The 21677-nt window shown below is 47.7% G+C and overlaps 1 protein-coding gene across 1 annotated transcript in view; it reads left to right on the forward strand.

The window, feature by feature from the left end:
- Positions 1 to 21677, forward strand: part of itpk1b (inositol-tetrakisphosphate 1-kinase b) — a 68131-nt gene that overhangs the window by 36917 nt on the left and 9537 nt on the right. The window contains exons 5-7 of the mRNA XM_080534576.1: positions 1068 to 1185; positions 18871 to 18969; positions 20110 to 20150. Coding sequence (XP_080390702.1) covers positions 1068 to 1185; positions 18871 to 18969; positions 20110 to 20150 — 258 coding nt within the window. The remainder of the gene's footprint in view (positions 1 to 1067; positions 1186 to 18870; positions 18970 to 20109; positions 20151 to 21677) is intronic.

The following is a 21677-nucleotide window of genomic DNA, read 5'->3' on the forward strand; positions in this document are numbered from 1 at the left end:
TGGCTCCAACCTCCCCCAGACAGGAATCAACGGTCTGTCCCTCTCCTTCTCAACACGTCTCAGACAGAAGATGAAAGGCAGAGAAAGTGATGCCCTAAATACACTGTCTGTTCTGTTCTGCTAAACCGCGGGAAGATTAGTTCAAGATTAGTTTTGGGGGTTATTTTTTGACTGCGCAGTGTGTTGTCTCTTATATAACCTGGGGGCTGTTGTGATCGGCTCTGGCAGTAATGATGATCATACTCTCAGCAGATGGATGTTCATTAAATTGTGTGTGTGTGTGTGTGTGTGTGTGTGTGTGTGTGTGTGTGTGTGTGTGTGTGTGTGTGTGTGTGTGTGTGTGTAGGTGGGTGGGTGGGCGGGCGGGCCCGCGCATCTGTCTGTGTCTCAGAGAGTAAATGAGGATGTGAGAGAGATGAGATGCTGGCAGAGAGATGGAACTGGAGAGGGAGGAGAGGGAGATGGAGGGAGAGGAGGGTAGAGGAGGAGGATGGAGAGAGGAGACGAAAGGAGGATGGAGAAGAGGGGAGAGGAGAGGAGGGGAGAGGAGAGGAGGATGGAGAGAGGAGAAGAGAGGAGGATGGAGAGAGGAGAGGAGGATGTAGAGAGGAGGATGGAGAGAGGAGAGGTGGATGGAGAGAGGAGAAGAGAGGAGGATGGAGAAAGGAGAGGCGTGTGTGCGTGCGTGCATGTTGATTGATTGATTGATTTTATTGGACATTTTTAAAATACAAAAATAACAATGCATCTGAAGCAGCTTCATGCATACATCATTTCAGTTCTAAAACTATCAAGGATAGCACAACAAAGCTGAACTGCTTATTTCCATGTTGGAAAGGGGTGAGGGGGGGGGTGTGAGGTAGGTAACAGGTATGTACAGTATTCAGGGCAGCATGACAAATCAACACAACATCCTAACGGTATTCAACTGACACGGCAACAGTGGAACGTTCATAAAAAACAACAAAGCCTTAAGGCCTGCTGCCTGACTAGTCTGTTAATGTTCACCTCTAAGGCATTTCTTCAGACATATCTTAAATCTATTAACGTTTATGTTATTGTTGCAGGACTACATCGACGCCCACCCTGAGACCATCGTGCTGGACCCCCTCCCCGCCATTCGGACCCTTCTGGACCGCTGCAGATCCTACCAGCTCATCCACAGGATAGAGGACTGCATGCAAGGTACCCCCTCCCCCCCACCTTTCCACCATCCACCCCCCCCCCTCTATCGAACCCACAACCTAAGTGTTGCTAGCGCCATGGTCTACCAACTGAGCCACAGAGGACCTCATCATCCCCACTGCTAGTATGGATATGAATGAATGAATGAGTGCATGAATGAGTGCATGAATGAGTGAATGAATGAGTGAATGGATGAATGAATGAATGAGTGAATGAACGAGTGAAATGTGTAGCAGTGCTGTGAGTGAGGCAGTGTGATGGGGGACGTGAGCACCGCGGGCTGGTGATTTCTTACTGCCTCCCTCAGTCTCCCACCCTCTCTCTCAGCCTCCCCCTCAGCCTCTCTCTCAGCCTCCCCCTCACCCTCTCTCTCACCCTCTCCCTCAGCCTCTCTCTCACCCTCTCCCTCAGCCTCTCTCTCACCCTCTCCCTCAGCCTCTCTCTCACCCTCTCCCTCAGCCTCTCTCTCAGCCTCCCCCTCAGCCTCTCTCTCAGCCTCCCCCTCAGCCTCTCTCTCAGCCTCTCCCTCAGCCTCTCTCTCACCCTCTCCCTCAGCCTCTCTCTCACCCTCTCCCTCAGCCTCTCTCTCAGCCTCCCCCTCAGCCTCTCTCTCAGCCTCCCCCTCAGCCTCTCTCTCACCCTCTCCCTCAGCCTCTCTCTCACCCTCTATCTCAGCCTCTCTCTCACCCTCTCCCTTATCCTCTCTCTCAGCCTCCCCCTCAGCCTCTCTCTCACCCTCTCCCTCAGCCTCTCTCAGCCTCCCCCTCAGCCTCTCCCTCAGCCTCTCTCTCACCCTCTCCCTCAGCCTCTCTCTCTCACCCTCTCCCTCAGCCTCTCTCTCTCACCCTCTCCCTCAGCCTCTCTCTTTCACCCTCTCCCTCAGCCTCTCTCTTTCACCCTCAGCCTCTCCCTCAGCCTCTCTCTCCCCCCCCTCCCAGTTGTCCCGCTGGTCCGTCGATGATTAACGTCACTCTGTGCTTCCTACCAGATGTTTTATGCATGAAATAAGAGCATAATATCGGCGTTTTAATCCTCCCACTTTGACAGCACCGCTCCCTCACCCCCCCTCCCTCTCTCCCCCCCTCCCTCGGTGAACCCTGGGTGAACCCGACGCCTGCTTGCTCCAGGGCGTACAGCGCACAGCGTAGCTTCCCCGCGGTGACGAAACTAAAAGCCCCATAAGTCAGACAGGCCTGTCACCAACAAGGCCCGCAGCACCTATCTCTGAGGGAGGGGGGTGTGGGGGGGGGGCGCGCGCGCGCACGTCACAGGAACCATATGTTCTCACCACCGCGGCCATTTTGTCTCGTCGGCCCAGACCAGAGCAGTGGGCGGGGGGGGGGACATTAAGAAGAGGAGTGTGTCGTGTCGTGTAAACACACCTGGGACTTAATATCCTCTCCTCTGTTCTAGAGAATTATGGCGGGAGGGGGAGGGGCGTACATGTGTGTCCTCATGTGATAGTGATAAATACACTACCTGTCTGGTAGCTGTCTGTGTGTCTGTGTGTGTGTGTGTGTGTGTGTGTGTGTGTGTGTATCAGGAGTGTGTGTGTGTGTGTGTGTGTATCAGGAGTGTGTCAGCTCCTTAAAATAGAAACCCAGAAAACGTCCTTCTTTCTCTCCTAACAGACACGCTTACATAACGAGGTCTGTCTGTCTGTCTCGGTCCCCTTGGCGTACGTACGTACGTGCGTGTGTGCGTGTGTGTGTGTATAGAGCAGGGTGGTGGTGGAGGGAGGGGGGGGGGGGGTGGCTGGAAAGGTCTAGAAGGGTTGTTGCTGTAAGGACATGATGCGTCACGTTCAGATCCCTGTTATCCAGTGCTGTGTGTGTGTGTGTGTTTGTGTGTGTTTGCGTGTGTTTGTGTTTGTGTGTGTGTGTGTGTATGTGTATGTGTATGTGTATGTGTGTGTGTGAGAGAGAGTGTGTGTGTGTGTTATCCAGTGACTGTGTGTGTGTGTGTGTGTGTGTGTGTGTGTTATCCAGTGACTGGCTCTCTCCCACAGTGATGATGGTGTGAACGTGATCCTGTCTGGAGAGAGTTTACTCTGCTCTGCTGATCTGGGGGGGAGGGGGGGGGGAGGTCAGAGGTCGAGACGTAAGCTCTAATCCCAGATCACCTCACCGTGACAGACACAACAACAACAACAAGCTGTCTGTGATCTACTAGACTAGGATTAAGGTTTAAGTTCCTAAGGTTGGTGTTGGTAGGAAGTGAGGAAGTGGTGGGAGTGGGGGGGGGGGGGGGGTAGAGAGGGTTAGAGAGAGTGGAAAGGGAGGGGGGGGTCCCTGGCACAACCACTTCCTCCTCCTTATCAGCTGAGACCACGGCCCCCCCAACCCCCCCCCCCCCCCCCAGCGCTGTGCAACAGAGGGCCAAGGGCCAATGGAGAGCCAGTGTTTAGGGCAGGGGTCGGGAACCTTTTTGACTGTGAGAGCCATAAAAGCCAAATATTTCTAAATGTATTTCATTGAGAGCCATATAGTATTTTTAACATATAATAAATTAAATATGTCTTACTTTTAATGCGATTTCTGGTGCTGCATGGTTTTGCTGATGTCCTTGTAGTCTGGTTCATACGTGGTGAGGTTGAGCTTCATGCAGGCGTTGAGGCTTCCATCAGTTAAACGTGAGCGTAGGTTGGTCTTAATGTTCCTCATATGCGAGAATGACTGCTCACATACATATGTAGAGCCAAACATGGTCAATACGGCAATACTAACACGCTGCATTGTGTGGTATGTCACAGGAAGCTCGTTCCAAGTTTTCAGAATCAGCTGGTCTTCAGGTTGAAGTTTTTTCATTTCTGTCCACTTGTGTTCCCTCGCCAGCTCTGCTCGCTGTCGCGCAAGACTTTCCAACTCTCCATTAAGTGTCTTGAACTTACTCATCCACATGTCTGATGCCTTCAGGTCAGCAACTTCCAGCTCAAAGTCTCCCATAGAGACCCCAGGGATGCATGTCAGGTCGATTTTGTCCACTGCACACTCATGTGGATGAGTGATGAACTTGAAAAGACCAGTGCGCGCACGAAATTCTCCAAAACGTGCTTTGAATGACTGCAGGAGATTGGACGTAAAGCCAGCTAGCTGCTGGAGATCCAGATGTTGAGTGGAGTCACTTGCTAAGCATGCATCTCTAAATTGTTGCAGTGTTACAAAGTGCAGAAGACGACCTGTTTCAATGTCCCTGAGAAAGACTTCCAGCTTGCTTTCAAATGCAAACACTGCTTGTTGAAGGGATGAGATTGTATTTCCAATACCTTGCATTTTCACATTGAGCTGGTTCAGATGGCCTGTTATGTCCACGAGATAGTGAAACTGCAGGAGCCAGTCAGTGTTGTCTAGCTCAGGATGCTTGACGCCTTTCATTTGAAGAAAAGTCCGGATTTCACTCAGGCAAGCTGCAAAACGGCTGAGCACCTTTCCCCTTGACAACCAACGCACGTTGCTGTGTAAAAGCAGACTGGGATAATGATTCCCAACTTCTTCTAACAGAGCTTTAAACTGGCGATCATTTAAAGCTCGGGCAACAATGAAGTTGACCACTCGAATGACCAGCGACATCACCTCACCTAGCTCCTGGCCACACGTCTGAGAGCAAAGCGCCTCCTGGTGCAGGATGCAATGAAAACTTAGGATGGCTCTCTTTTCATGTTCACGGAGAAGCGCTACAAATCCTTTGTTCTTCCCCAACATACAGGGTGCACCATCAGTACAGACAGAAATAAGTTTATCCATCGGCAGTTTTTTTTCTTTAGCAAACTCCATGAAAGACGTGAATAAATCCTCTCCTCTGGTTGTCCCTTTCATTGGCAAAACAGCCAAGCTTTCCTCACGCAGTGTGTCACCTGCAGCATACCTGGCAAATATACTGAACTGAGATAGATGGCTAACATCTGTTGACTCATCTAACGCGAGAGAAAAGTATGTCCCGGCGTTTATGTCCTTAATTTGTGTTTCCTCAACTTGATTTGCCATCATGATGCTACGATCGTGAACAGTTCTTGCTGACAGAGGCATGTCTTTTATTCGTTTGATTATCTTGTCTTTATTTGGGAAGTCATCAAACAGTTCATTGGCCACATCAAGCATGAATGTTTTGGCATACTCGCCATCTGTGAATGGTTTTCCATTCCTGACTATTGCCAAAGCACCCGCAAAGCTAGCGGAATTCCCGTCACCTTGCTTGGTCCACCCACGCAGTTGCTGTTGACTCGTCTGCACTCTCCGTTGTAGCTCCTCGCATGCCTTTTTCCTGCTGTCCCCCGCTGGATATTTCGATGCAAATGAAGCATGATGCGTATCGAAGTGCCGCTTTATATTTGACCGTTTCATCGATGCAATTTTATCATTGCATATTAGACATACCGCAGATCCTGCGATCTCCACAAATGCAAATTCCTCTGTCCACGCAGCCTGGAATGCACGGTAATCATCGTCTTTTTTTCTTTTTGCCATCTTTCTCGTTACAAGGGTTGAAGCGTATAAGCTAGTTCACTATCTGATCAAATTGTTTTTTATTTATTCACCTTTACAACGACCTCTGACACTCTCGCGAGACATTGGTTCCCGACCCGACCCACGGGTCACGGGTCATGGGTCCCGTGAAGAGTCCCGTGAAATTTAACTTCAAAACTAATTTCTGTTTACTTTAAAATGACACAGTATTATTACGCAATATCACAAGTATTTTAAAATCAGTTCCAAACTGAACTTTTTTTTTTTTTTTTTTACTTTTCAACCCAATTGTCTGGGAGCCATATGCCGTCACCGGAAGAGCCATATATGGCTCGCGAGCCATAGGTTCCCGACCGCTGGTTTAGGGGCTCAGAATAGTCCTCAATGGCAGGAAGCTGTGTCTGTCTGTCTGTGTCTGTGTCTGTGTCTGTGTCTGTGTGTGTGTGTGTGTGTGTGTGTGTGTGTCTGTGTGTCTGTGTCTGTGTGTCTGTGTGTCTGTGTGTCTGTGTGTGTGTGTGTGTGTGTGTGTGTGTGTGTGTGTGTGTGTGTGTGTGTGTGTGCGTGTCCATAACTAAACTTTTAACTAAATAGTTTTGCCAATGTTAAACCTGTTGTTGTGGTTTGAGCACGCGAGAGTCATGTGACCGATGTGACAGCAGCTGGTGAGACCGGGAACAAGTCGCCAACCAATCAGAATGTTGTTTATTCTGGAAAAATGTAAATACATTTCAGTGTTGTTGAAAATCAATGACATGCTCGCTAGTCGAGCCAAAACATTGCAATGCAGTGGATTCAGTGAGTAATCTCCCACTGCTACTTAACACTAGAACAGCCGTGCCTTTTTTATCTGCTATAAGAGCTGCCTCGGGGGTCAAATGACCATAGTCTTTACAATGGGAAGCTGCTACTTACACACAACGACCACTAGTTGGCCGCCTTGTAAATTAGCCTGCCTCCTACACAGAGAAACTGCAAAATAGCTTTATACTAGCTTATCCTGTATACCGGGGGACTGTCTGTCTCTGGAGGGTGTGTAGTGCAGCGTAGTGTGTAGAGCGGGGGTGTGCAGCGTAGTGTGTAGACCGGGGGGGTGTAGTGTAGCGTAGTGTGTAGACCAGGGGTGTGTAGCGTAGTGTGTAGACCGGGGGGGTGTAGTGTAGCGTAGCGTAGTGTGTAGACCGGGGGGGTGTAGTGCAGCGTAGTGTGTAGACCAGGGGTGTGTAGCGTAGTGTGTAGACCGGGGAGGTGTAGTGTAGTGCAGTGTAGTGTGTAGACCGGGGGGGTGTAGTGCAGCGTAGTGTGTAGACCGGGGGTGTGTAGTGTAGCGTGGTGTGTAGACCAGGGGTCTGTCTGTCTATGGAGGGTGTGTAGTGTAGCGTAGTGTGTAGACCGGGGATCTGTCTGTCTCTGGAGGGTGTAGCCCAGCTGTCTCTGGGGGGGTCTGTCTTACAGCGTGGTCTGTAGATCGGGGGTCTGTCTTCTGGCCCTCCACCATGTGACTCATAGTTCCGCTCCTCTCTGGGGGTCTGCAGCGTAGCGTGTAGTCCGGGGGTCTGTCTGTCTGTCTCTGGAGGGTGTGTAGTAGTGCAGCGTAGTGTGTAGACCGGGGGTCTGTCTCCTGGCCCGCCACTGTGTGACTCATAGTTCCGCTTCTCTCTGGGGGTCTGCAGCGTAGCGTGGTGTGTAGACCAGGGGTTTGTAGCGTAGTGTGTAGACCGGGGGTCTGTCTGTCTCTGGAGGGTGTGTAGTAGTGCAGCGTGGCGTGTAGACCGGGGGTCTGTCTCCCAGCGTAGTGTGTAGACCGGGGGTCTGTCTCCCAGCGTAGAGTGTAGACCGAGGGTCTGTCTCCTGGCCCGCCACCGTGTGACTCATAGTTCCACTCCTCTCCGTTCCAGAGCGTCTCCCTGCCTTTCATCATCTCCTGCAGCAGAGCAGGCTGGGAGCAGGCTGGCTGTTTACACAAGATGGAGGAATCCACTGCTGTCTGTTTATAAGTGAAGCCCAGATATTTCTGTGTGTTTTCATAGACGGCAACAGTCGTCAAGCTCCGCACAGAAAGTGCAGCGTCTTATTCTGGGTCTCTTCATCATGATTTTTCCGTTTCCACTTCAAAAGAAAAGGACGCTCTTAAATAAAGAGATTCTTCCGTGGAACACCAAACAGCTTCTAGGGTTATTTGTTTAACTGGATTATGTGGAGGAGTTTTGATATATGGGAAGTATTTCGATGTTCAAATAAATCCTCCAAGTCTTAGTTGTGTGGTTCGAACACGACCAACAATAACTACTGTCTACCGTGGATGGGAGTGATCGATATTTAAACAAAGACGCAGCGTATTAACACTAGAACAGCCATGGGTGAGGTCATTTGCCCCTGTGAGTAAAAAAAGGTCTACGTCTTTGCACTCGATCGAATTTCAGGACCCTCTTTTCATGACTTTTCCTAGATATGTGCGTTCTACCACCCAGTATCCTTACATTTTCAAAATCACACCAGGATAAGCTAGTATAAAGTTATTTTGCAGTTTCTCTGTGTAGGAGGTAGGCGAATTTACAAGGTGGCAAACTAGTGGTCGTTGTGTGTAAATAGCAGCTTAGCATTGTAAAGACTATGGTCATTTGACCCCGGAGGCGGCTCTTATAGTAGGTAAAAAGGCACGGCTGTTCTAGTGTTAAGAAAACGCAGCGTATTAAAGACAAACAGCCAGGCCCTGCTGAAGACAGACACACAGTCCAGGAGCAACATAAAGTAAACAACAGCGTTCTGTTCAATACAGCAGGCAATGATTGATCACCCCATCTGTATAAGAACTGTCCTCAGTTCCCCCTTCAGCCACCCCTCCCAGACCCCTAAGGACCCTAAGGATGGAGGGTGGATGGAAGGATGGAGGGTGGATGGAAGGATGAAGGGGGAGGTAAGGGTGGATGGAAGGATGAAGGGTGGATGGAAGGATGGAGGGTGGATGTAAGGATGGAGGGGGGAGGTAAGGTTGGAGGGTGGATGTAAGGTTGAAGGGGGAGGTAAGGGTGGATGGAAGGATGAAGGGTGGATGGAAGGATGGAGGGTGGATGTAAGGATGACGGGGGAGGTAAGGATGGAGGGTGGATGGAAGGAGGAAGGGTGGATGTAAGGATGGAGGGTGGATGGAAGGATGGAGGGGGGAGGTAAGGATGGAGGGTGGATGTAAGGTTGGAGGGTGGATGGAAGGATGGAGGGTGGATGGAAGGATGGAGGGAGGATGGAATAATCACAACGTCACTGGAGAGATGCTACGCTACATTGAGCCAAAGATGGAATTCCTGTTTGTGATTTCTGATTAAAAATGGATAAGATTAATTGTTGGGGCGGGGGCACGGGGGATATTGAGAGTTATAGGTTTATAATGGAGTGCGCAGCAGAGAGTGGAGTTCAATGTGATTTATCGGGAGCGTAGCTGGGTTTGTTAGTGGAAGAGGAGGCTGGCGTTACTAGGAATAGCACTGCGAGACTTCAGACGGTCATTTTCTGGAAATGCAGCAGTTTACAAGATACTGACCGTCAGTCATAAACGCTTTTATTACGTCCCAGTGTACAAGACACGAGAACACAAGAGAACGAGAACAATTCTTTGGCTCTCAGTGTTAACATTGAGGAGTGATCAAGATACAAGATCACAATAATAAAAGGAAAGTCATAATATAATATATAATTATAAAGTCATATAATACACAGTAATAAAGTGACCGCAGTGGTGGTAGTACCAGTCATACTACAGTGGTCACATCAGTGCAAAGTACAATACAATACAATCCAGTCCCAGCGGTCATATAATGTGTGTATTATTGTAGTGTGGCTGGTTGGTTCCAGTCTAGATGGAAACACTCCTCCATTCAGCCCCCCAGTACTGAGGCCATAGGCAGCCCTATATAACCACAGCACCCCCACTTCTCAGATGGATCAAACCCCAGTAATGACATCCTATTAGACCACAATCTTGCTTTTTAATCCTGTCAAGTTTGGCCCAGTTTGGTTTGGTCTGGTTTGAGAGCACAGTGTTTAGACAGGGCCGGGGCTGTAGAGAGCACAGTCTCTCTCTCTCTCTCTCTCTCTCTCTCTCTCTCTCTCTCTCTCTCTCTCTCTCTCTCTCTCTCTCTCTCTCTCTCTCTCTCTCTCTCTCTCTCTCTCTCTCTCTCTCTCTCTCTCTCTCTCTCTCTCTCTGTCTCTCTCTCTCTGTCTCTCTCTCTGTCTCTCTCTCTCTGTCTCTCTCTGTCTCTCTCTCTCTCTCTCTCTCTCTCTCTCTGTCTCTCTCTGTCTCTCTCTGTCTCTCTCTGTCTCTGTCTCTCTCTCTCTCTCTCTGTCTCTCTCTCTTTCTATTTCTCTCTCTATTTCTCCCCCCACCCCGCTCTCGACACAAGGCCCTAAACCAGGCCTTCTTTTTCATGCCTTTGTCTGTTAACGTTCTGCCACGTTCTGCCACATATCATAGGTGGCAGTTTCTTTCTTTTTTATTCTCACGAAGAATCGCCCATTGGGGGTTGACATTAGCCTGACATTCCGATCACCCCCCCCCCTCCCCCACCCCCCCAAAAAGTCGAAGTTTCAGGAGTGATGGATGGATGAAGCCTCACCCCTCCCTGACGTGGGGGGGCAGGAGCCCCCGCAGGCCATGGGGCGTGCTCACGCTCGTCTGGTAACCATGGTGACCAAGTATTGTTATTATTATTAGGCGCCTTCCGGGACTTCTTCTCCTGTCTTCGACGTCTCTCACCCTCAGATCAAACTTTAGAAGCAGCCGCCGTTTTAATCTCAACACCACGTCACCAACTGTCAAATCTTATTGTAAAGTGACAGTTAAATCTAAGTGACAGTTAACACTAGAACAGCCGTGCCTGTTTTACCTACTATAAGAGCCGCCTCGGGGGTCAAATGACCATAGTCTTTACAGTGTGTGTCTATTTCCACACAAAAACCACTAGTTGGCGCGTCTTGTAAATTAGCCTGCCTCCTACACAGAAAAACTGCAAAATAGCTTTATACTAGCTTATCCTGATGTGATTTGTGTGAAAATGTAAGGATACTGGGTGGTAGAATGCACATATCTAGGAAAGGTCATGAAAGGAGGATCCTGAAATTTGATCGAGTGCAAAGATATAAAAAAACGTTTTACTCACAGGGTGAAATGACCCCACCCATGGCTGTTCTAGTATTAATTACGTCGAGTCATTCCTTTCCAACCAGCTCAGTGGTTAACCTTGAGGTTAGAGTGTCCTCAGCCCTGAGATCGGGAGGTTGTGAGTTCGATCCCCGGCCAAGTCATACCACCAAAGACTATAACAAATAGGTACCCGATGCCTCCCTGCTTGGCACTCAGCATTAAGGGCTGGATTGGGGGGGTAAGACCCTGTGACATACCAGCGTCATGTCCAGGGGGGGTGTACTTGTACATCAAGCCGCCTCAAGCTACGGAAACAGAGATAGGCTCCTGCCCCCTAAGGCCGTGTTCACACTTTACTTATTTAAATTTTTGGGGAAAGCGCAGCCTTCAGCGCCTTTTCACCGCCTTTTTACATACAACCCATGGGAAAAGGAAAAAAGCGCAGCCTTCACCGCCTTTTTCCCAGAATGCATTTCGCACCGGCCAGCAGCGGGCAATTTAAATCGTCCATTTTAAACCTCCATTGGCTAAAAGCTGTAATTTTGGCAATACAAGTGTTAACATGTCATTTTATGAAGTTTTAATATGTTTTCAGGCGAGAAAGTAACCATATATATTCCCAAAATGTGTCCAGTTTATCAAAATAACCTGTTTATATATCTGATCTGACGGTTTTTTCGTCTTCTGTTCGCTAGCTGCGTTCGTAAATTCGCCCTGGAAATCTGATCAGCACTCATGGAATGTCTCTTGTCCAATCAAATTACATGGTCCCTTTATGACGTTGAACCCAGTGTGCGCTCCGGCACTCTCAGAGCGAATTTACGAGCGCACCCTGCGTTGCTTATATACTGTACCTTCAATGCGGAGAAACATCGTAACATAACTATAACAAGTTGTAAAATGATTTGGGGGGCCAATATCTTTAGCTAGCTAAAGTAACTAGTTTACTTTATTGTTGTCTTAGCAGTTGGTAAAAGAACAGGATTAAAACAAAAATATCAGCAATAACATTGTGCTCTGCAGCAAGCACAATTACAACCCAACTGAAGCCACAATACTGGGACCATTCATGACTGACAGTCAGTCAAATACTAGGTGAATATGTAATAAACTTGGATTTCATGCATTTCAAGTGGCATCTTTGTAATCATTACGATGTAGTCATGTCTAAGAGCAAGACAAGGCTTCCCTTTAACTCCCAGAGGCTACGCATATGCTATGTCCTGTGCCTATGCTGTTCCTCAGTCCAGCGCGCTTCATCATCCCCCTTCTAAAACCCCTTTCCATCCCTTATGTCATTTTATCAATGAACATTGTATTACTGTTATTTCAACATTTAAGCCTCTTTCACACATAGTTCCCTGTAACTTCAATGGAATCCCAAGCTGTGCCGTCCAGCCATTTTCGCCGTTCACTCATGAGTCGAATGCCGGTAGATTCGCATCTTGCTCCCTTTAACACATCGGCGTTTCCCTGGTTGCGAGATCTAAACTACTAGAACTGAAAGCGGCAGGTAACAGGCACGCAACATCCATATGCTGTATATATAAATAAATATATTTGACTACCAGCAAGACACCGGAGCACTCGTAACAAACGTGGAGATTGTATCATACACAATTTGTATGAGCCCCGCGTCAGTCAGCCTTTCCGTAGAAATACATCGCTCCGTTATATATCTAACGTTACATGTTTTAAGACTGATCTGTGCATGATAGTGCTGCATTATGTTGATCTATTTATATCGATCTATTCTTGCCAATTCCTTATTACCAGTGGAAAGGGGGAAGGCTAAAACACTTTGAATGGAATAGATAGGACTTTCCGTTCAATGGAGGAAGCATGATACTCGCGAGTTCATCTCGCTTTTCCCCCCGTTGATGTATTAAACAATCTAAGCAATCTAATCAGAGCAGTTGTTATTATGTAATATTATTGATGGATGTGCCATTTTTGATGGAGAGCAGTGAGCGGATGACTGGATGTGAGCATGTATTTTGACTAATGCCGATAGATTCGCGTCTTGCTCCGAAACCGGAGCTGTCGGCGCCGACAGGATTTTACAGCGTTCCTTCAAACTATCGTATTTCATGAACTATATGCCCAATCAAAAAAATTCAAACAGTTTCTGAAAGCAGAGAAGTTACGAATATTTTTACGAATATTTTTACGAATATGTAATAAACTTGGATTTCATGCATTTCAAGTGGCATCTTTGTAATCATCACGATGTAGTCATGTCTAAGAGGCGAATGCTGCTAGCACTGGAACCACGTTATGAAACACCAGTAGCAATCACGAGTTGTTCTACATTCTACAACATGTGCTACATTGTGCTACATCTTGATGGGTCTGACGTCTTGGAGCACTGGTTGTTGGGAAGTAGGTTACTAGGGACGCTACAGCTGTCAACTGTCAACTGTCAGAAAAGCGCTTGACTTGCATCAGAACTACTTGCCAGCTTCAAATACTTCAACAAGTACCGGTATTTCATAATGGCTAATAACATGCAACTACTTGCATTAGCCTTTGCATTTGAGGAGGAGGTTGCTCCGGAACAACCAAGGCGCCGGTTATGGGTACATGACATCCTCCGCAATAGGGAGTCGCAGGGGGCTTTCCGCAACCTGGTCTGGGAGCTCCGCCTAGACGATGCTAGGTTCAAGTCCTTCTTTCGTCTGGACAAGAGCCAGTTTGAGGACCTGCTCAGGAGGATTGGACCAACAGTTGCAAAGATGCAGACGAGACTCAGGGAGACCATCAGCCCAGACGAGCGTCTTTCCTGGGTTTTTCTTTTCAGGGAGAGGCCTTCCTTTTCCCCCGGCCACTTAGTAGTAGGGTCTGTAGGGACCAGGCAAGGACTGGTGTCACTGAGGGAGGCATGTGTAGATGTCACTGATAGGACTTTCACACCGGCAAAGAACCGTGCCGGTTCGCGTTCGCGTTCGGAAACCTCTGAACCTTGGTGCTGTCTGGCGAATGAGCCCACGTTCATACCAGTGTAACCTGAACCATCCGCGGCATCAACGCTGGGTGATGAAGGGGCGGGATAAACAAACATTTCACTGGAAAAGAGGATAATATCTTCCACTACAGTATCTGAAATAAACACAATTTTCTGTGAAACAAAACAAAAGACACTTTCTATATGCGTTCTTTTACTAATCAGCTGCTCCATTACTGGCATTACGAAATTCGCGTTCGCGCATGTCCGCGAGCGTGTGCGTGTGTGTGTTTGCTGAGCATGTGAGGAAGATAGAGAGAATAATGACACTTTTGATATTGTTTTTGATCACTAATGATTAGATTTAGATTAGATTACATGTTGTCTACTTCCTCCTTGCTGGTCTCTGCAGCCTAGAATATGACACACCCTCTGACGACGTCACGGTTCGCGTTTTTGGTTCACTTGAGAACCACTATTTTTTGGTGCCCGCTGCGAACCAACTTTTCAGGTTCCGAACCAATTGAGCTTCGGTCTGAACGCGCCGGCTGGTTCCAGACTTGGTTTGCGAACGCGAACCGGCACGGTTCTTTGCCGGTGTGAAAGCCCTATGAGGGAGGCATGTGGTCTGTGGAAAGTAGACTATCCTCTAGGCCTAGGGAGTCCTCAGTTTGATCCTGTATGGAAAAACCCAACAGAGCACTTGAACATTTACGTTTTCCAAGTTTATACATTTCTTAAACACCAGCCTAATCATACGTCCATACCAGGGCCAAATGCTGATAAAATATGAGAGTGGCTAGATTTATTTCAGACACAAAATAATGATTTACTATTGAGTGGCTGGTAAATCTGAACGTTTATCTGTCAGTGGCTGGGGCCTCATTTATAAAAATGTACTTGGACGTCATCTTTGACTTGCACGTAAGCACATTTTTCTAAATGGTCGTAAGCATTATTGATAAAACCACGCTTGTTGTGCGCCCCGCGGTGGCGTAGCGGTCTAAGCACTAGCCACTAGTGCAAGCTGCCCACCGGGGACTGGGATCGAATCCCGGTCTCGCCAGACCCGGATATGGCCGAGGCACACAGGGAGCGGCATATTGAGCGGCCGCTCCAGAGGGCGGTATAGGACTATTTCCGGACAAGGATCCGTCGCGCAACAGCGCCCCCGGGGTGCCGGAATAACGGTGCTGGGCTCGAGGAGCCAGTCAGCTAGTCTGCCTGGCGGTCTCCTCTGGGGCTGCCGGCCACGGGGTCGTGCGGCGGATCCTACGCAATAGGCAGGGGATAATTGGATGCTAGGTTGGGTTCAATTGGATACCAAATTGGGTGAAAAAGGGATAAAATCTGAAAAACAAATAAAATAAAAAACACGCTTGTTTAAAATTGCGTACGTACTTCTATAAATAACAAATATACTTGAAATTGAACGCAGGTGAATGAGCTTTGTATTTACGCCCTGTGATAGCGGCTCAATTATAGCGGCTGAATTAAGTGCACCTCCAAGTGCTATAAATAGGCTTGATTGAGGTGTTGTGCAGCACCTTTGACGAGTTCACATGATGGTAGACAAACGAAAGAAGAAAAACTTTACTGAGGAGGAGATCGACAGTCTTTTATCAGAAATAGACGCGCGGTCGCAAAAGGCTCGCCCCCGAATTCCCCCGATCACATCAGGCAGGATGCGGCTGAAGGAGGGCTGGGATATACCCCACCGCCTTTATCACGCCTCAATCTAGAATGATTACACCATACAATAACCTATTGGCATATAAAGGAAGACTGAAATACAATCTTTACAATCTATTACGAGCCGTCGCATGAATTACAGTAGGCAGTGCGGCTCACATGCCTGTAATAACTCCGCATAACCAGTAGGTAATGTGCGTTCGTCAAGTCAATACCTGACGTAGAGCTACGATCGTTTCCACGTACGACACGGGTAAGATCAAATTTGATTCAAAGTACTTTCTATAAATGAGGCCCCTGGTCTTTGTCTTTTCACTGGTCCATAGCCTACATACACAGTTTTTCTGCAAGACACATTACTAATAGCCTACTTAACTACCTCTCCTATCTCTGTTGGAGATTCAAAGTTGGAGCTGGTCTCCCTATCCTGATTGTAAGGCTCAAGGAATGCTAGGATGTCCATGTACTTCCACTTCCTCTCCTTGACACCACCCTCAGTCAGCAGCACTCCTGGCCTTCTCCTGCTCTTCTCTCTTCCCCCTCTTATATTTATCTCGGAGATATTTCCATTTGCTGCTGCATGCCTTTCCTAGAATACAAATGAACTTGACATACTGTCGATATACACCTATTGTGGCTATCTAGCGTTAATTTAGCAGTTAACTACCTAGCTATCAGTGAATGAGTTCATTGTCATTACTTACCAGAAAAACCCAAAGATCTACCGATCTGTTCCCAGATTGAGTCTTTGATGTGTATGTTGCTGTATCTCTTGTGACTCATGTCATACAACTCGGTGTAATGTGAAACAGCAATCACGAGTTGCTCAACTGATACATTGTTTTTCTCCATCTTGATGGGTCTGACGCCTTGGAGCACCGGTTGCTAGGAAGTTGGTTACTAGGGAAGGTACACGCGTACCTATTCTCCTCGTCCTGATTGGTCAGCTGTCAGAAAGGCGCTTGACGACACACAGCGCCTTTCTGAAAAGTTAAATAAATTCAATTGAAAAAGGCGGCGGCAGCTGCGCTTTTCTCACGCTTTTTAAAAGGCGGCCGTTTTTTCCTTTTCCCATAGGGTTGTATGTAAAAAGACGGTGAAGGCTGCGCTTTTTTCTAAAAAAAAAAGTAGTCAAGTTCAGTTCAACTGAAAAAGGCAGCTGCGCTTTCCTCACGCTAAAAAAAAAAAAAAAAAAAACGCCAGTTTTTACCCTTTTCCCATAGGGTTGTATGTAAAAAGGCGCTGAAGGCCGCGCTTTTTTCTTTAAAAAGAAGTCAAGTGTGAACACCCCCTAAGGGCCGTTAGGCTCCAGAACCATCAGTTTTCAAGGCTGCTTACTATTACTTTCCAACCTGTACTGAGTCCTTCATTGATTTTTGTGTGTTTTTTGTTGTGTAGAAGGATTCTGTTGGTTGATTTATCGCTTCCTGTTTGTATGTTAGTGAAAACAGAAGAGTAGAAGGTTCTTTCCTCTCTCTCTCTCCCTCTTTCCCTCTCCCTCTCTTTCTCTCTCTCTCTCCCTCTCTCTTCCTCTCTCTCCCTCTCTCTTTCTATTTCTCTCTCTTTCTCTTTCTCTTTCTCTCCCTCTCCCTCTCTCCCCCCCCCTCTCTGAATCTGTGCTTCAGTGGTCTAGCACCACGGTCTACAGTGCACACATATGCCCATGTCGACATGGGTTTAAATCCGGCCCCCATGCCCTGCTGACATGCCCTCTCTCCCTTCTTCTCCTTACTTTCCTGTCTGTCTTCACTATCTCTATCCAATAAAAACATTAAAAACATGAGTGGGACTGAGCCCCACTCAGAAAAAACTACTTTAAAGAGATCCGTGCTTCAGACCTGTTGTGGCGGTCATGTGATCACACAGTACCTGCCAATCACACGCTGAGCAGCAACCGGGCCGACCGAACAGGAAGTTGGCTGACGGCTCGGCTCTTTGGCAGTCAGGCGTTGCCCCTGGCGACCCCGGGGCTTCCTCCAATCACTCCTCGCCTCCCCGGGTCAGCTGACTTCAACAGCCCAGGGTTCCACTCTGCTCACTGGTCAGAAAAAAACCGCAAGTCATCATGTGTTACTGTTGTGTATACACTTCCACAATGGGCTCTGTGTGTGTGTGTGTGTGTGTCTCTCTCTCTCTCTGTGTCTCTCTCTCTGTGTGTCTCTCTCTGTGTGTGTGTCTCTGTGTGTGTGCGTGTGCGTGTGCGTGTGTGTGTGCGTGTCTCTCTCTCTCTCTCTCTGTGTCTCTCTCTCTGTGTGTCTCTCTCTGTGTGTCTCTCTCTGTGTGTGTGTCTCTGTGTGTGTGTCTCTGTGTGTGTGTGTGTGTGTGTGTGTGTGTGTGTGTGTGTGTGTGTGTCTCTCTCTGTGTTCTCACTGGTCAGAAACACAAGTCATTGTGTGTACTGTGTGTGTATGCTCTTCGCTTCCACAATTGTGAGTGTAGTGTAGTCAGAGTGTGTGTCTGTCTGTGTGTGTGTGTGTAACACAGTAGAGGATTCTCAGGACCTCAGCAGCCGTCTCCCTCACCCTCCCCCTCTCTCTCCCCCTCTCCCTCCCCCTCCCCCTCTCCCTCACCCACAGAACACAAACACCCTGATAGTTCTATTGTGTTCTTTGTCACCAGCAGCGATTCTGCCCGGCCTGGCTTGGCTTGGCTTCTGATTTCCTGGGGTGGAGGTAGTGGTGGTTAGCAAACACTAACCCTAACCTGTCTCTCTGTCTCTGTTGCCATGGTGACAGTGTAGTGTCTCTCAGGCTGGCTGGCAGCTTCCTGGTTTATTTATCTGAACAGGAGACAGTTGTCCTCCCGGGTCTCCCCTCCCCTCAGGTGTGTGTGTGTGTGTGTGTGTGTGTGTGTGTGTGTGTGTGTGTGTGTGTGTCTCTCTGTGTCTCTCTCTCTGTGTGTGTCTCTCTGTCTGTCTGTGTGTGTGTGTGTCTCTGTGTGTGTGTCTGTGTCTCTGTGTGTGTGTGTGTGTGTGTGTGTGTGTGTGTGTGTGTTGTGTGTGTGTGTGTGTGTGTGCTGTGTGTGTGCTGTGTGTGTTTGTTCTTAAATCAAGCCGTGAGGATGAAAGGAAGCTGTGATGTTAAACAGGGACGACAGGCTGGTTCACTGACGCACACAGGTGTGTGTTTGGATGGCCTTCTGGTTCAGTCGTCAGATCAGTGTTGAAGGTGTGGAGAGGACGGGTCCATTATGAGTCACACAACACACACACACACACACACACACACACACAAACATTAACCACAGAACCTGCCATGAGTGTGTGTCTGTCTCCTAGGTGACGTCATGGTGACGTCTTTCCTTCTACAGATGAACTGATATTGAGATCCTTTTTTTTTTTTATCCTTCCCTTACCTCTAACCTTAATCTCCTACCCTTTCTTTGTCTCCCTCCTCACTCCCTCCCTCCATCTCTCTCTCCCTCCCTCCCTCCCTCCCTCTCTCTCCCACTAGATGAAAGGATCTGCTCTCCTCCCTTCATGGTTCTGAACACAGAGTGCGGCCCAGACACCCTGGAGCAGATCGAGAAGCACGGACTCACATTCCCCTTCAGTAAGTCTCTCTCTCCCTGGACCAGGGCCATGGTTAGCATGGAGAGGTCCAGCCCAGTTAACACTAGAACACCACATCACCAACTGTCAAATCTTATTTCAAATTTGAAAGTGACAGTTAAATCTAAGTGACAGTTAACACTAGAACAGCCGTGCCTTTTTTACCTACTATAAGAGCCGCCTCGGGGGTCAAATGACCATAGTCTTTACAATGGAAAGCTGCTATTCACACACAACAACCACTAGTTGGCCGGCCTTTAAATTAGCCTGCCTCCTACACAGAAAAACAGCAAAATAGCTTTATGCTAGCTTATCCTGATGTGATTTTGAAAATGTAAGGATACTGGGTGGTAGAACGCACATATCTATTTCCCTCTGGGGGGCGGGGGGGCTAGTGGGGGAGTCTCAGTCTCATCCTACAGTATTTGGGGGTTGTGAGCCAGCCCAACATACTTAGACACTTTACAGCACATCTGTGTAAATAGAACCGGACATGGAAGATTTTATTTTTAGCCAAATTATTTTCAGTCCTACAGATACTTTGGCCATCTCGTACATCCGACCTCACACAGTCAGCTCTCAAAAACAAGAAGAAAAAAATGCTAAAATGGGGGGGAAATAAAAGAAAATGAAAATAAGAAAATCTATCTGCCAACAGAACAGGAAAATTTCACTTGGCAATATTAATATATAAAACAACAAGATATCTTAAAATGAGTGCAATCAGATAAAAAAACAAGCAAACAAACAATTGATTTAAGATATTTCATCTTACTTAGGTTGACTTGTTGCAGTGTTCAGTTTATGGTGCTGGTGTGGAAATAACCTCCTGATTGTGTCACTGCTACTACTTACAACACTGACACTGTTGTGGTGTGTGTGTGTGTGTGTGTGTGTGTGTGTGTGTGTGTGTGTGTGTGTGTGTACGTGTACGTGTACGTGTGTGTGTGTACGTGTGTGTGTACGTGTGTGTGCATGCGTGTGTGTTGGGGAAGTGTTTTGTCCCTTCTCAATTTGTTGTTCCTCTTCTCTCTCTCTCTCTCCCCCCCCTCTCTCTTTCTCCCTCCCTCCCCTCCCTCTCTCTCTCTCTCTCTCTCTCTCTCTCTCCCCCCCCCCCTCTCTCTCTCTCTCTCTCTCTCAGTTTGCAAAACACGAGTGGCCCACGGAACCAACTCCCACGAGGTAAGTAGAGCTCAGCTCAGCGCCAGGGCGGTCAGAGATGAGTCACACACACCACGGGTCGTTAGGCCCGGGTTAGGAATCAATGTGCCGGGCGTCTAAACCGGCTAATCGTTTAACACTGAGCGGCCCTTACACCATCGTCAAACAAGCCCGGTACAGACAGGCCTCATTGTGTCCCAAATCAATAACCTACACGTCCGTCTGCCCACAAGGTAAACACTCGTGTACACACATGATGTCATCTAGTTCCCGTCTGTCTGCGGCCGAGAGGAGATATCGAACAGGAGGGCGTAGTGGTGGTCTAGTGGATAGTGAGTTGGACTTGTGATCGGAAGGTTGTGAGTTCAAATCCCGCCTGAAACCTCACCACTACTAGTGTGCCCTTGAGTAAGGCACTTAGCCCTCAGTTACTCCAGGGGGAATGTCCCTGTAATTCGTAATTGTAAGTCGCTTTGGATAAAGGCGTCTGCTAAATGGCAAAATTATTAAATTAATTATTGGAGGGCGGCTTCTCAAAGCGTTATGTCAGGATAATGGTTAGAAGAATAGGGAGCAGTCAGAGTAAACATGAGAGGTTTCTATTGATGTGGAAACACTGAGAGAAGAGGGTGATGGTTGTGAAAATGACCATGTCCCTCACTCCCTCCCTTTCTCCCTCCATCCTCCTCCTATGCCGGTAGAGGCCGGCGTCTAACGATCGCAAGGTCGGCAGCTCGGCGGTGTGAACCCCGGCTGGCCACTTGTCGTCAAAGTGTCCTTGAGCAAGGCACTGAACCCCTAACTGCTCCAGGGTCACTTTCAATGGCTCTGACCCCTGGCCTAGAGCATCAAATACATTTGGGACACAGTCTGATCATTTGGTCCGCATGTCGGCAACCAATCAAAATTCTTTTGAAACACAGAACTATGTTTCAACGTTGTTGAGAATCACAACACAAACTCGCTAGTCAAGCCCAAAATACTGCAACGCAATGGATTGGGTGAGTAATCCCCACTGCTACCTAATTAATTATGACACTACTTTACATCGTTAGCAGGCTCACAAAACAAGCCTAGTTAGTCGACTAGCGATGTGTCGTTGATTTTCAACAACTCGGAAATGTGTTTACGAAAAAAAAGTCTGATCATTATTACATCAGATCCCGACATGAGGACCAAATGATCAGACTGTGTCACATCTGGTTGTACTTGCACTGATCCCCTATCATCTCCAGGGTCGCCTTCTATGGCTCTGACCCCTTGACTAGAGCATAAATACATTTGGTTGAGAAAGCTCCTCAAGTTCATTCGCTATTTTGTTTTACTTAATATGTATATACAAAAAAAATGGGAAAATACTTTGGTCATAGGAAAGGAATTAATGGACAAGTTCATGAGTATGTTTAGTCTAGTACTGAAATATGAATTACGGAAGAACTTGTATATGTTGATTGTAATAATGATTGTTAAAACCAATGACCAATAATAATAAAAAATAAAGAATAAAAATACATCTGGTTGTACTCTGCAGTGACAAAGGTTGACCCT

The sequence above is a fragment of the Nansenia antarctica genome (genome assembly GCF_963989245.1).
Source record: "Nansenia antarctica genome assembly, chromosome: 1".
Lineage (NCBI taxonomy): Eukaryota > Metazoa > Chordata > Actinopteri > Argentiniformes > Microstomatidae > Nansenia > Nansenia antarctica.